Here is a 16,149-nt window from a genome sequence, read left to right as displayed (position 1 = left end):
AGCACCTTTCAGAAAGATTGCAGCTGGATTCTAAACTAACATGGGAAAGCGCCCTCACCATAGCGCGTCAACAAGAAGCCGTGAAACAGCAGCAAGCCGAAATCCACCCTGTTACTGAAACGGTAGGTCGCATCACTACCAAACCAGATAATCCCGCTGCCAGTAGAAGGTCACGTTCTCAACAAGAACAAGTGCGACCAGCTCAACACTACGCATATGGGGATAACAAAAGAACCGCTAAGAAGCAACCAACTTGTGGCTGGTGTGGACGTTCTCGTCATTCTAGAAGCTCCTGCCCGGCTAAAAACGCCTCTTGTAATAAATGCCACAAACGAGGACACTTCGCTGCGGTTTGCCGTTCAAAGGATCAGCCAAGAGCAATGCAAGGTTTCCTGGGACTTGCGTCATCATCTACTGCCGCATCGACGTGGGACCTCGACGTCGTGGTGAATGGAGTTTTGTTACCTTTCCGCATTGACACAGGAGCCGACGAATCCGTTCTATCAGAAGCTCTCTTCAACCGACACTTCTCGGAACTGACGCTACGTCAACCACTTCGAGTACTCTGCGGTCCCGATGGGACACCGCTGAACGTCGTTGGAATGGTAACACTACAACTTGCCTGTAAGGGCAACCATTCCGATCAAAACATCTTCATCGTTCGGGGACTGAAGAAGAACTTGCTGGGGAAGCCGGCAATAGAGGACCTTCGTCTACTCGCTCAAATTGACAACGTCAAAAATATGTCCGTAAACCCAAGAAAAGACTACCCGCAACTCTTCCGAGGCCTGGGAGTTATTGAGGGAGACTACTGCCTTCGCGTCAAGTCCGGAACGATACCCTTCGCCGTAACTTCACCGAGGAAGGTTCCACTACCATTGTACGAAAGCACCCGGGAAGAGCTACGTGAGATGGAGCGCTTAGGAGTCATCTCACGGGTTGAAGAGGCAACTGAGTGGTGCGCGCCTATGGTGGTGGTGCCGAAGAGGAACGGCAAGGTGCGCATATGCGTCGACCTTACGGAGCTTAACCGGTTTGTTCTAAGGGAGTGGTACCCGATCCCTTCAGTGGAACACACGCTGGGACGGCTGTCAGGAGCAAAAGTCTTCTCGAAGATTGATGCCAACGCAGGTTTTTGGCAGGTTCCATTAAGCAGTGACAGTCGCCTCCTCACCACCTTTATCACTCCATTTGGTCGTTTTTGTTTTAATCGACTACCATTCGGAATCTCATCAGCACCGGAACATTTTCAAAGACGCGTGACTGAAGTGCTGGAGGGTCTGCCAGGAGTTATTTGCCATATGGACGATGTACTGGTGTTCGGCTCAACTAGGCAACTTCACGACGCAAGACTTCGCGCTGTTTTGGACAGTCTAACAAAAGCCGGAATCGCGCTAAACTCCCAGAAATGCGTCTTTGGAGTGGAAACTGTTGACTTTCTCGGTAACACTATTGCGGCAGATGGCATCCGCCCCAACAAGCGAACCCTGGATGCCATCACGAACATTCCTGCCCCGACCTCAAGAACGGAGCTCAGACGTCTTCTCGGGCTCGCGACGTATCTCGGACATTTTGTGCCCCGCCTTTCAGACCTCTTAGCACCCTTGACTTGCATGCTGAGCAGTAAAAGTGAATTCGTGTGGGAGGAGCCGCAACGAGAAGCTTTCCTGCGTTGGAAGGAAATACTGTCTTCCTCACCCGTCCTAGGGATTTACGACGTAAACCGCGAAACTATAGTTTCTGCCGACGCATCCTCCTACGGCTTAGGTGCAGTCCTCCTGCAAGAACAAGATGATGGGTCGTTATGCGTCATCGCCTACGCCTCCAGGACCCTTAGTGACACTGAACGTCGCTACGCTCAGATTGAGAGAGAGGGGTTGGCACTCGCCTGGGCATGCGATAGATTTCAAGAATTCCTGATCGGCAGGTCGTTCCGTTTAGAGACTGATCATAAGCCGCTCGTGACGCTACTTAGCACAAAGTTTTTGGACGACCTCACGCCTCGTCTTCAAAGGATAAGAAGGAGACTTTAGAGACGAAGTGACACTACCTGTCACTTCGATGAGCATCAAAGCTATCTGTACAGCGCAGAAGGACGACAAAATTTGCCAAGCACTTATCAAGTTCAGCACGACCGGATGGCCCTCTCGCCGCGATCTTAGCCCAGAAATGAAAGTTTACTGGGAGTGCAGAAACAGCATCGCCCTTGCAGATAACCTCCTCATGTTGAAGGACCGGATTGTCGTACCAGCCTCGCATCGGAAGTATGTGCTGCAGCAGATACACAGCGGCCACCAGGGAATGGTGAAATGCAAAGCAAGGGCTAAAGACAGCGTTTGGTGGCCAAGTATAGCGCAGGACATCGAGAACTTCGTTCGCAGCTGTATTCCCTGCACTGAACATGCAGTGAACCGAAAGGAGCCATTACTCCAAACACCGTTCCCCCGGAGACCTTGGCAAAAGGTGGCTATGGACCTTTTTTTCATTAACAGACGATGGTGGCTCATCGTAGTAGATTATTACTCTCGATTCCCGGAGATCGTCCCGCTCCACAACCTTTCATCGGCGACGGTGACAGAGCATTGCAAATCTATCTTTGTGCGTCATGGAATCCCAGAGGAGGTCATCAACGGACCTCAGTTCTCCGGAGAGCAAGCATCACAGTTTAAGAAGTTCGCCGAGATGTACCAGTTTCGCCACGTCACATCAAGCCCTCGGTACCCCCAAAGTAACGGCCTCGCGGAAGCCGCTGTAAAAATCATCAAGAATTCAATGAAAAAGACTGGCGACCCCTACGAGTCACTACTCGCCTACCGATCATCTCCTCTGCAAAATGGGTACTGTCCCTCTGAACTACTAATGGGTCGGAGACTTCGGACAACCATACCGACTCCTGACAGCAACCTTCTGCCTAAGATCCCAGACTACAACGAGTTACAACGGAAGGAGCTGATGCTGAAAAACAGTCAGGCAGCCGCCTATAACTCTCGCCATGGGGTTCGACGTTTACCGGAACTCAACAAGGGAGATAAGGTCTGGCTCATCGACCTCAAACGTCGGGGAATCGTGGAACGAAGGGCCGGCACACCACGGTCGTTCTGGGTGAAGACAAACGGAAAGGACGTGCGCCGAACGAGGAGTCACCTGGTGCGCTACCACTCCTCATGCGACCAAGATGAAGGGAGACTTCCAGCATCACGGGACGTGCAGTGTGAAAGTTTTCACGGAGCACTGCCATTACAGGAGACTACACCCGGGATAGAACCAACGTCTACACATGACACAGACGACTCGTCTGTGGCCACTGGCGATTCTACCGTTAGGCAAGGGGAAAGTGCTTCTGAGGAAAAGTGCAGGGACTCGCACCAACATACTCGGAGTGGGCGCTGCATCAAACCACCTCAAAGACTTAATTTGTAAAGATGTTAACGTTTGTATCGTATTCTTCATTGCGAATGTTATTGTAGTTTCTGAACCAGGGATCAGAACTATTCTTGTACTAATTATACTTTGTTATATTAGTGTGCTGACGCTGTTCCCGAAGAAAGGGAGATGTACGATACGCGTGTGATACGCTTATCAGGAGTTCATGCACATGTCAGCAGATAAGCATGTACGGAAGAGGGGGCGTGGATCGCTTCTGGTAGGTTGGCTTAAAAGTGACTGAACAGGAATAAACAAGCTCTTATTCCGCCTGCTCGAAGTTGTCTGGGAGTGTGCTGTTTGCCGCGTCGGCCGCAGGCCTGACAAAACACCAAGGATCAATTCTGTTGTCCTAAGTGCGGAGGCCTGAAGAAGCACGTGGTCATGTGCTGAGGGGGAAGGCTGTACAGACGCAGTTTGTATCCCACATCATTTTATTTCTGTCCGATGTTGTGAAACACACTCGCATGAACAGACTGAGGTTGAGAAAGAGTTGGACTGGTGTTGGATTGGGTGGTGATGCATGTGAAGTGTCAGGAAACCCAGCGTCAGGGGAACAATATCTATGGAGGGATCACAGTGAGGCAATCCTGTGTGCCAAGAGAGATTAAAAGCAGTCGTGATGTTTGGTGTGTCAGGTAGCATTAGTGTTATAGGGAATGTGCAACAAACTGGTGGCGCCATGATGTGACCTACAGAGAAACTACCTTGCGTGATAACCGCTGAGTCTCCAGCTTTATTTGCGTGTGAAGTGCGAGCGTCTTTTCCTTACCATACTGAAACTGTTGCATCGCTAAGTCTGCAAGCACCTGAAAGAACCCATGATTAGGGAAGAGATGTTTCGTTTCTCGTGATATCTAAGCTTCCAATCGTGGCTCGGAACCGTTATTTTGTGGGGTTCTGTTCAAGGTCTGGTTCAAGGTTATTGGTTTGGTTTGGGTTCAGTGCAACCAAAATACTGGTTTGAACCGATATTAATCGGTTCGAACCGGCTTACCTGTGCTGTTCTAGTCAGTGTAATCGTTCCTGGTTGGCTATCACCGTTGGAAACACGATCCTGATTGGCCGACTCTTAGTACTAGTTAACGTCACGTCGACAAATATGTAGGCTTTCTTTGTGTAGGTTGCGTTGCCACATTGATTCGTCACATAGCACGAAGCGTCCTTAAAACATGTCCCAGCTTACGTCTAAGTTTTGGGTGCATGACCTCGTTTTTGAAACAACCTGAGCAAGGGCCCAATACCAAATTTTCCTGTCTCCCGTTCCACCTCGCTCACTCAACCAGCTCCTTTGATGGCCAAAAGTGGCGACGAAAGTTTTAAGTCTTGTACCGCAACTATTTCTTTATTAAAGGGACTATGAAATTTCCCGGACCCCCATACTTTTTTTCGATGGAAACTGTTCTTCCCGCAGAGAAACTAATATGCCACAATTTTTTCCGGACGAAATCGCTCCACTCTGCGAGGAGCGCGCGCTGGAAATGTCTCTTCCGCGTTCCTCCTCTCCCGCGCATATTTCCCTGCCGATGGTGTAACTGTACGGACCGCTCTTCGGTTCCCCGTTACGTCACCGGTGTTGCACAATGGCAAGTAATGCCGCGAGCTCGCGCTGTGGCTGCCGCCACTGCCGAAATCTGCCGATCGCGCGAAAGCTGCTGTCATGGAGATTTCCACTCCCGATGAACGCATACGCGGGATCCTACGGCGCATGCTCCTGGCGGGATTCCTCGGCTCGGCAACACGTCACGATGACGTGTTGCTGAGCCGGCCGTGGTCGCGTCAAGTTACCCGTTGTGTCTCCGCTCGGCAGCTCGTCACGGCGCGGCGCCAGCTGTCCTCCCTTCGCCGCTCCGTTTAAATTCGCTCCCGAGAAATCCGCTCGCGCGACGAAAGTAAAATTTCGGTTCTAGACTCAGAAAAATGTCTTCTTTCGAACGAAACGAAGTAAAAAATCGTTTCATAGTCCCTTTAAATGCGTTAGAATTGGGAGTGTCAAAATGGGAAAAGCTGTATGTATGTGTGTCTGTCTGTGTGTGAGTTGGTGAAGCCCCACTGAGAAAGTGGAATAAGTGGATATGCAAAGGGAATACAAGGGGGTAAATATAAATAGAGGCATATTATTTCAAATTGACGTAGTCAAAAGTAATTAAGAGTAACAGGTCAGGGTGATCGAAGGTGATTAGGGGAAATTAAAACCAAAAGTTTTGTGTAAAGGTAATTAATGTAAGATATATATAATTAAAGGATAAGATTAAATGAAACTGAAGAATACTGTAGGTGACCCGAAGTTTTAACAGAGCTAATGAAGGGCAGTTAGAGGTAATTAAAAGGGAATTGAGAGTAATTATGGAAACTAAACTTAAATGTAATTAAGGGAATTCAAGATTACCTCGTTTAAGCTGCCGATATCAAAATTAATTAAAGGAGAATTGAAAGTAACCGAGGGGAATTAAAGGTTAATTAAATGGACTTGCATATAATAATTGGGAGTGCCAAATCAAAAATGAAGCAATGGCTAGAGGTGGGCAACCGGAAGTGGATGCCCGGAAGTTAAGTATGGCCAAGAAAAAGCCTGTTCATTTTGCTAAGGTATTTCCCTCGCATTAACCGCTAAATCGCCAGTGAATGTATTTATTATTTATAAATACTGTTGGCCCTTGACGGGCCATAACTGGAGAGATGCAATTCTCACATATTCACTACGATAAACTTTAAGTACAATAGCTACAGTGTCAAACGCAAAGTCAAGAGAAGACCTGCAGTTCCTGCATACGCCAAGAACACTCACCCGTGCAATGTAGAAGAGAACAAACAGCAAGGGAAAACCAAGAAACAAACAAATGTAACATGAGTCTCATGGATGCAGTGTTACATACAGCCTTGATAAATGTTGTCAGTGGAACGTTCGCGAAAAGTGTTTTGAGCTACAATTAGTGAATCGGTATTGAAAAACACAGCAGTGTGCATCATGCCACGCCTATACAGAACACAACGATTGAACCCGTTTCAAATCCACACGCGCACGATAGGTAATTGCGCGCTTCTCCTGCGGTAACCAGCCTTGATGGGTTGCAGGAAGCTTGTGTAGTTGAAAGGATAGAATAATGTGCTGTTGCGATTTCTTTACCGTCCCGACGCATCACTATTTGGTTTGCTGCCACGACGCCCTCTTCCCGCAGGCCTTCCTCAATCGGTTCAAGATGACGATAATGTTTGTCAGGTATGTTCTGACAGACTGGTCATCGACTGAGGTGAGCAGCCTGAAGAATAATTTATGTTCACTGATGTTATACCAGGTCCTGGGGAACCTTCAACTCGTGGTCCCCCTACATGTAGTTAACTACTGGCCATCACTGCCAAAAACTACAAATCTTCAGCATGTTGGCAACTGTTCGTGTTCTAATGCCCTAATAAAGACTGGTAAATCGTGTGCGTGTTATACACTATTGCAATCTTCTGAATTACTAAAAAAATACTTTTGTCGAATTTCAGTTGCAAGCCTAGACAACCTAACGTTCCTTTTTACTGAATAAGGAAGCCCATGGCGAACTTAGTCTAATACACGGGAAGCCGCAGTCTCTAATACTATGGGGAGTGCACAAAATCGGCCGCCAAGATGCGATGAGAGGAGGACATGCCTCTGCCCACATGATAGGACGAGCATTTAAAAAAAACAAGGAAAGGGGAGCTGCTGCTTTGGTTGCTTTTCTTAACACTGATCAGATTATTATTGCGATTTCCTTCCTTGCCTTTTCCTTTCCCTTTCCTTTTGTTTTTTGCAGTGTTCTGTCTATCCGTAACAAAAACGTTCTGTTGGCTAGGCAAATTTGAAGTTATTGCAATTGAAATTCGACAATAGCATTTTTCAGGGTGTCTACCAACCTGGAAAACAGGGAATTGTCAGGGAATTTGGCCAAAAAGCAGCTGAAGTGAGGGAAAACCGCAGAGTAGTGCCGTGATGATGCGCGGCGAATCGCGATCGAGCGCCGACTGGTGGTTGAGAGGCGATACCGCAGCAACGTGACCGTGACTGGCAGATCGCCAGTACGACAACCTCTGAGGCAGAAAACTAGGAAAACCTCACTAATACTTTATAAATGGTCCGTTTTATGATGGATCTGTATCAAAACGTTGGAGCAAGCACCAAGTTTCCTTTTGTTTTTCTCAGGGAATTTGATTGAATTGAAATAGTCTGGGAAAACCTGGAAGAGACAGAGAATTTGAACACTGCAGTTTGGTATACATCCTGATTTTTTGATGATGGCAAGCTTAACTACCGCACGAGAGTCGTTGACCGCATATTTTTTCGTTCTTCCGTTTTCTCATCAACCCCAAATGAAATGATTCGTGAATCACACCTGTATAAACCTCAACGCACGGAATAGTCCCAATTTTTTCCCACATGGATCATCCTATATGAGTCCCAGACATCAGCCACGTACACGAGACTTGGCCTGGCAATTGATTTATGAGTCTTACGCTGAACAGGGGTTTTGTTCGGACCCCTCTTTAACATATCCAACTTCCTCATCGCTGAAGAGCATATTTTATACACTGGGTTCAGAACAGGTACCGAGGTGGCCGTCACATGACTAGAATCCATGCAGTGTGGCTTACTTCTCTCCTTTTTTTGTTTTCAGGAGCAACAGTTGGTATGTGTGACATTAAAGAAGAACCTCGAGAGGAATCTTCACAGGAAGATCCAAACATAGAAGTGAAAACAGAGGCTTACAATGTCGTGCTTTTGGGAGGACAGGAACCGATGGGACACAGATGCGACCCAATATCAGAAGGTAAACCGAAAATGCTTGAGGGGATTTGGCCAACACCAAATTGAATGGCACGATATGGACAAAAAGTGGCATGCAACGGAAATGCTTTTCAGTTCGTTGTTCGTTTTGTATCAGTTTTCCAGCATCTGTTCTCTAGTATGGAAGATTCTCAAACTAGGCAAAATAGACCTGGAGATCCTTTATACAATTTCATATTACTACAACTATTGCAGGCTTTGGCCGCATAAACAACTGCACATAAGGATGTTTGTGAATGAGAAGATAAGGAACAGTAGATGCAACCAGAGGAATCAAGTGCAAAATAATCCATGGTGCACAGTGTGTCTCCCTTCATGTGCTCCCACAATATTTAGCCCTAACAAACACACTCCACATCTTCTGGTGCTACTGTATTGAAAAGTACAGCGCTAGACAAAATTTTACTAAACACGCTTCGGTGCATTCCTTCTCCAGAATGATGCCCTAAAACTGGGTTCAGAAAGGCTATATGGGGGTGGCCGTCACATGACTTGAAGCATAGTAATGTGGCTTATTCTCTCCTGTTTTGTTTTGCTTCAGGAGCAACACTTGGGATGTGTCACATTAAAGAGGAACATCAAGAGAACTCTTCGAATGAACATCAAATTGTACAAGTGAAGACAGAGCCTTACAATGTTGCACTCTTGGCAGAGAAGGACCAGATGGGACACAGCTGTCTGTCAGCATCAGAGGGTAAGTACAAAGTGCTCAAGGGTACTTATACCCAGGCTGTCATATGGGTGTTCTTCAATGACCATTGAAACCATTGGTAATTGAACTCAAGTTAAGTAATTTTCGTTTCCGTTATCCGTTTCTGATACCAGCTTTTTATTTCGTTTCCGGTACTGTTCCTGGTAATGGAACGGCTGTTGCAGAGCTGCGGGAGGACGGTCTCTGTCAGCTCTCTGTCAGCTTTCTGTCAGCTCTATGTCAGCTCTATGCCAACTCTATGCCACTGTTTTCCCCCAGTGCTGCTTCGGTGTGCCACGCGTACACACTGCAAAAGTAATTTTATGCTGTTCAGATGCGCACATCTTGCAAGGTTTATCAAGAAGTGCAAGAACATGTCTTCAGTCGGTCTTCTGTCATTCTGAGTCCAGCAACCCAAGATGGGCGTAAAGTTTATCCAGTGTCGCATTCACTGGCAGATGCTCTCAGTAGCAAACAATACTGCCGTAGCCACGGCGAAACGCATAAAGTAAAAGTAAATAAATATAAAACTCATATGCTGTCATCCAAGTGCTATGGTAGAGTAGAGTGCAGTGCGTGGAGCTTGTTGTGTAAGTCTCATGTCTTGATTCATGTAGGTAGGTAATGTCATGAATGATGCACCCTCGACATCCAGTATTTGGTTCCAGGTTTGGTTTGGTCCAGCACTTTGGTTCCATGCTGTCGTGCAATATTTAGGGCATTACACGGAATGAAGTAATAAAAATGAAATGAAAAGTCACTGAAATGTCGTCGCACAACGTATTAGCCATTACCTGAATTCAATACCGGACGATAATTTTCCTTTCCGTTTCTGTTTGCGGTAATGGAGGACAGTGGCATGCGTTTCCATTTCCGTTATCGTTACTATCTCCAATTTCAGTAATACATATACTGTTTCTGTTTCCGTTACCATTACCGTTACCTGTCCCTGTTAAAAATTACACAACACTGAGTACAGATGCCAGTGGCTTGTGAAGACAAGGAGCATGGCTTAAATACCGTATTTGCTCGAATGTAAGTCGACCCCCTTTTTCCAAAATCGACGATCGAAAGTAGGGGGTCGACTTATAATCGTGATCTGCGCAACCACGTTGCTCTGCGGCCGACGCGCTTGTCACCCGCGTTCGCTTCCTCACATTGAGTGGGGGAGAGAGAGGGAAAGGGGTGAAAGGAATTTGAACGTGTGACAAACGACAGCAATAAAAGCAGTCAAAACGAAAGTTCCTTCTTCCTTTCTGTCCTATGGTTAAAGTGCGTCGTTTCTACGGGGCGTCATTGAAGCAACGTGCGATACTCTTTCCCGATGAATACATCTTTTACGTTTTCGTTACCACAGAAGTTTATTTCATTTTCATGAATCTCTAAAGGGGGGGGGGGGTGTCGACTAACATTCGGGTAAATACGGTAATTTAGTAAATGCATCTTCCGATAAACGGAACATATTTTCCAGGTTCCTTGAGGTTCCATTTAAAGGACCTTTTTTTTCTTCAGACACTGCAGTGATTTTCGCAAGTTCTTCATCAATAGGGCCCGGATTTTCGGGCACTAACAGGTGGCGCTCTTTGCTGGATAAATCATTCTAGGCCAACCAACCTTCAGAACCGTATTGTTTCATCTTCCGTTTGGGAGGAATGTTGATACATAAAACGGTGCGCACCCCCTTTCTTAGCTTATCCGGAGACAAAGCAATATCATCCGCGATGATGATTGGCATACTGCGTGCTATGCGGTCAAGAGCGCACCCCTTTAGGAAAGAAAGGAAGGAAACAAAAGCCTCTCACTGTCCCGTATCGAGCACTGGGCCTTCTGCCTGAAAGTACGACACTTTGCCTCACAGCAAATACCTGGAGGAGAGGAGGGGCAGTCGCTTTAAACCTAGGACCTCAATAGTGTGCAAGGGAGATCATTTCCTGAGTCGAACACGAACAGCCTGAGGGCAAAGGCGGTGCCATCAGAGGTGCGCCTCTGCTGGTATGCCCACCTAATCTCCAGTTTCCGAAATTACAGGAGCAAGAGGAAGCACTGGTTTGCTCCGCGTTAACGACCAGCCCAGAGGCACTTGTGATCAAGCAGCATCTTCTGATTGCACTTCTTCAGAGGCACAGTTCAATATCAGCACAATAACCATTGAACCGCAGTTCAACAACACTTCACCAGTCACTATGGACAGTCCTCCCATGGAGCAACCTCCAGACCAGAGCAAGCCATGTGCACTTGCGTGCACGTCGAAAGACAGCCCGAGACGCCACATGCTTGCACAGTGTCACAGTGAGTCTGAGAAGTGTCCAGCTACTCCATCAGAGGATCAGATGGGAGAGGAGGGTTTTAGGTACGACATCTGTCCCTCTGCATTCTTGCCGTCTGGCAGTGACACGAGTCACGTGTCAAAGCGTACTGACGAGGAGTCATGCAAGTCCGACCACTGTCCTGCACAGTTCCACCAGAGGAGGAGTCTGCGGTGTCACAGGCAAACGCACATGAACCAGCAGTTGTACAAGAATGATACCTGCCCTGCGAAGTTCAGCCGTATTGTGCACCGGCGGCTTCGCAAGCGAGCAGACACTCGCGAAAAACTGTACAAGTGTGATGCCTGCCCGGCAGAGTTCAGCCGGACCTGGCACCTACAGCGTCACAAGCGGACACACAGGGGTGAGAAACCGAATAAGTGCGATCTGTGTCCCGCTGAGTTCAGCCAGAGCAAGAGCCTGTTGGATCACAAACTGACGCATATGGGCGAGAAAACACAGAAGTTCAATGTTTGCCCTGCGGAGTTCGGTCGGAGAAGGAGCTTTCAGAAGCACAAGTGGACACACACGAGCAAGAAGCCATATAAGTGCGATGCCTGCCAAGCGAAGTTCAGCCATAACGAACATCTCCAGCGTCACAAGCGGACACACACCGGCGAGAAACCATACAAGTGCGATGCCTGCCCAGCAGCGTTCAGTGAGAGAGGGAACCTACAGCAGCACAAGCGGACCCACACGGGCGAGAAGCCATACAAGTGCGATGTCTGCCAAGCAAAGTTCAGCCAGAGCGGGCACCTACAGCGTCACAAGCGGACACACAAAGGCGAGAAACCGTATAAGTGCGATCTCTGTCCTGCTGGGTTCAGCAAGAGCAAGAGCCTGTCAGATCACAAACTGACGCACACGGGTGAGAAGCCACACAAGTGCGATGCCTGCCCAGCGAAGTTCAGCCATAACGAACACCTCCAGCGTCACAAGCAGACACACACCGGCGAGAAACCATACAAGTGTGATGCCTGCCAAGCGGAGTTCAGTGAGAGAGTGAACCTACAGCACCACAAGCAGACACACACGGGCGAGAAGCCATACAAGTGCGATGTCTGCCCAGCGAAGTTCAGCCAGAGCGGGCACCTACAGCGTCACAAGCGGACACACAGGAGCGAGAAGCCGTACAAGTGTGATCTCTGTCCTGCAGGGTTCAGCCAGAACAAGAGCCTGTCGTATCACAAACTGACGCACACAGGCAAGAAAACATACAAGTGCAGTGTTTGTTCTGCAGAGTTCGGTCATAGAGGGAACTTACAGCAGCACAAACTGACACACACAGGCGAGAAGCCATACAAGTGCGATGTCTGCCCAGCGAAGTTCAGCCAGAGCGGGCGCCTACAGCGTCACAAGCGGACACACAGGAGCGAGAAGCCGTACAAGTGTGATCTCTGTCCTGCTGGGTTTAGCCAGAGCAAGAGCCTGTCGGATCACAAACTGACGCACACAGGCAAGAAAACATCCAAGAGCAGTATTTCTTCTGCGGAGTTTGGTCAGAGAGGGAAGTTACAGCAGCACAAGTGGACACACACGGGCGAGAAGCCATACAAGTGCGATGCCTGCCCAGCGAAGTTCAGCCATAACGAACATCTCCGGCGTCACAAGCGGACACACACCGGCGAGAAACCATACAAGTGCGATGCCTGCCCAGCGGCGTTCAGTGAGAGAGGGAACCTACAGCAGCACAAGCGGACACACACGGGCGAGAAGCCATACAAGTGTGATGTCTGCGCAGCGAAGTTCAGCCAGAGTGGGCACCTCCAGCGTCACAAGCGGACACACAGGGGCGAGAAACCGTACAAGTGCGATCTCTGTCCTGCTGGGTTCAGCCAGAGCAAGAGCCTGTCGTATCACAAACTGACGCACACAGGCAAGAAAACATCCAAGTGCAGTGTTTCTTCTGCGGTGTTCGGTCAGAGAGGGAACTTACAGCAGCACAAGCTGACACACACGGGCGAGAAGCCATACAAGTGCGATGCCTGCCCAGCGAAATTCAGCCATAACGAGCATCTCCAGCGTCACAAGCGGACACACACCGGCGAGAAACCATACAAGTGCGATGCCTGCCCAGCGGCGTTCAGTGAAAGAGGGAACCTGCAGCAGCACAAGCGGACACACACGGGCGAGAAGCCATACAAGTGTGATGTCTGCCCAGCGAAATTCAGCCAGAGCGGGCACCTCCAGCGTCACAAGCGGACACACAGGGGCGAGAAACCGTACAAGTGCGATCTCTGTCCTGCTGAGTTCAACCAGAGCAAGAGCCTGTCGGATCACAAACTGACGCACACGGGCGAGAAAACATACAAGTGCAATCTTTGCCCTGCGAAATTCGGGCAGAGAGGGAACTTAAAGCAGCACAGGCGGACACATACGGGCGAGAAGACATACCAGTGCGATGCATGCCCGGCGGAGTTCAGCCAGAACGGACAGCTCCAGCGTCACAAGCGAACACACACCGGCGAGAAACCATACAGGTGTGGTGCTTGCCCAGCGGAGTTCAGTGAGAGAAGGAGCCTGCAGCAGCACAAGCGGACACACATGGGTGTGAAGCCATACAAGTGCGATGCCCGCCGTGCTGACCTCTGCCTGAGGAGGAACCTACGGCAGCGTAAGCGGACACACACGGGCGAGATGCTATACATGTGTGATGTCTGCCCTGGTAATTTCAGCCTGAGCAGGAACCTACGGCAGCACAAGCGGGCATACACGAGCGAGAAGCCATAAAAGTACGACGTCTGTCCTGCGGAGTTCAGTCAGAGCAGACACCTACAGAGTCACAAGACAGACAGACTCGAAGCCATACAGGAGCATTCCCTGTTCTGCAAACTTGAGGTAGTGCCAAACCTGCAGCGTTACAACTGCATGCAGGTACATGGGTGTGAAGCCCTACAAAGGCTACTTCTGTTATGCAGTGATCAGTCACAGGACCAGCAGGCACCAGCCAGCGAACCAAAAAGCTGCTGGCCGAGCACGAGCTAGTTCAGCCAGAGCAGGAACCTGTGGCTTCACATGTCTCCACAAGACACTTGAGATTTGAAACTGTGCAAGTACAGATGCCATGTACACGCGAAAGAATCCGTCCAATTAAGTGTCACTTCTGTGCTGTTGTATGTCCTTCATGAACACATGATGATGCGCAGGGAGAAAAGGCTATGCAGAAGCTCTCTATATCCTATCCCATTTTATTTCTGCTTTTTTTTTCCTGGTGGAATGTTTCAAAACTTGCACGCATGAACAAACTGAGGTTCAAAAATAGTTGGATTGGAGCTGGATTTGGTGGTGATGCATTGAAGTGTCACGAAACCCAGTGCCGGGGAGACAAACAGACATGAAAAAGACATCCTCTCACAGGCTCTGAACTGCAGAGAACGGTTCATTTCCATGAGCAAGATGCTCTTACATTGCTCCCTTCCCTCTTTTTCTTCCTCTCATGATGACTGGGTATCTTCTTTATCGTTGACTACTGAAGCGCGGAAGGAACGTGGACACGAGAGGTAAGGGAAACACAAGCGCTTGTGCTTGTCTTACATCTCTTGTTCATACTCCTTTAGCACTTCGTTAATCAAACCAGGGATAGTCATCAAACTAGCCCAGCTATCTACCATTGGGCTTCTCTTGAGGCTTCCATTGTTTTATGACGTACGTCTGGTCTGTTTGTGAAGTGAACAAAGAAATCGACGTAAAGAAATTAAAAAAAAAGATTTCCAACCACTTACATATGCCAACTTGATACCAAAATCCCGAGAATTTCCTTTTGTCTCACGACCAAACTAAATAAATGTACACACTAAAAGTAAATTTGAACACATTCTGTTGTAGTGCCTCTCACAGCGTATAAGTGCGATCTTTGCCAGCAGAATTCAAGAGAGAGCACAAAGCTGTGGGTTCACAAGCGTACACACATGGGGGAAAGGCCATACAAGTGCGATCTCTGTCCTAAGCAATTCAGCCAGAAAACGAGCCTGGTGCGTCACAGGCGAGAAGCCGTATAAGTGCGATCTTTGTCCCGCAGAATTCGGAGAGAGCACAAAGCTGTGGGTTCACAAGCGTACACACATGGGGGAAAGGTCATACAAGTGCGATCTCTGTCCTAAGCAATTCAGCCAGAACACAAGCTTGGTGCGTCACAGGCAAGAAGCCGTATAAGTGCGATCTTTGTCCCGCAGAATTTGGAGAGAGCACAAAGCTGAGGGTTCACAAGCGTACACACATGGGGGAAAGGCCATACAAGTGCGATCTCTGTCCTAAGCAATTCAGCAGGAACACGAGCCTGGTGCGTCACAGGCGAGAAGCCGTATAAGTGCGATCTTTGTCCCGCAGAATTCGGAGAGAGCACAAAGCTGTGGGTTCACAAGCGTACACACATGGGGGAAAGGTCATACAAGTGCGATCTCTGTCCTAAGCAATTCAGCCAGAACACGAGCCTGGTGCGTCACAGGCGAGAAGCCGTATAAGTGCGATCTTTGTCCCGCAGAATTCGGAGAGAGCACAAAGCTGTGGGTTCACAAGCGTACACACATGGGGGAAAGGTCATACAAGTGCGATCTCTGTCCTAAGCAATTCAGCCAGAACACAAGCTTGGTGCGTCACAGGCGAGAAGCCATACAAGTGCGATCTTTGTCCCGCAGAATTCGCAGAGAGCAGAAAGCTGTGGGTTCGCAAACGTACACACATGGGGGAAAGGCCATACAAGTGCGATCTCTGTCCTAAGCAATTCAGCCAGAACACAAGCTTGGTGCGTCACAGGCGAGAAGCCATACAAGTGCGATCTTTGTCCCGCAGAATTCGCAGAGAGCAGAAAGCTGTGGGTTCGCAAACGTACACACATGGGGGAAAGGCCATACAAGTGCGATCTCTGTCCTAAGCAATTCAGCCAGAACACAAGCTTGGTGCGTCACAGGCGAGAAGCCATA

The 16,149-nt window shown here is 48.7% G+C and overlaps 1 protein-coding gene across 1 annotated transcript; it reads left to right on the top strand.

Moving 5' to 3' along the window:
- Positions 1 to 2,061: 2,061 nt before the first annotated feature.
- On the top strand, positions 2,062 to 14,336 carry LOC135375772 (zinc finger protein 721-like). Its single transcript, XM_064608409.1, has 4 exons — positions 2,062 to 3,379; positions 8,064 to 8,216; positions 8,775 to 8,927; positions 10,953 to 14,336. Exons 1-4 carry the CDS (start codon positions 2,062 to 2,064, stop codon positions 13,958 to 13,960), a joined length of 4,632 nt encoding a protein of 1,543 aa, XP_064464479.1. The 3' UTR covers positions 13,961 to 14,336.
- The last annotated feature ends 1,813 nt before the right edge of the window (positions 14,337 to 16,149 follow it).

This window comes from Ornithodoros turicata, unplaced genomic scaffold (assembly GCF_037126465.1).
Source record: "Ornithodoros turicata isolate Travis unplaced genomic scaffold, ASM3712646v1 ctg00000945.1, whole genome shotgun sequence".
Lineage (NCBI taxonomy): Eukaryota > Metazoa > Arthropoda > Arachnida > Ixodida > Argasidae > Ornithodoros > Ornithodoros turicata.
This window is presented reverse-complemented; position numbering and strand designations above follow the sequence as displayed.

What these genes read in the sequence shown, in the direction of transcription:
- LOC135375772 (XM_064608409.1), top strand. Translation starts at nt 2,062, where the DNA reads ATGAGCATCAAAGCTATCTGTACAGCGCAGAAGGACGACAAAATTTGC. An exon ending in ATGCGACCCAATATCAGAAG is followed by an intron (nt 8,217 to 8,774) that starts GTAAACCGAAAA and finishes GTTTTGCTTCAG; the next exon opens with GAGCAACACTTGGGATGTGT. An exon ending in CTGTCTGTCAGCATCAGAGG is followed by an intron (nt 8,928 to 10,952) that starts GTAAGTACAAAG and finishes CCGAAATTACAG; the next exon opens with GAGCAAGAGGAAGCACTGGT.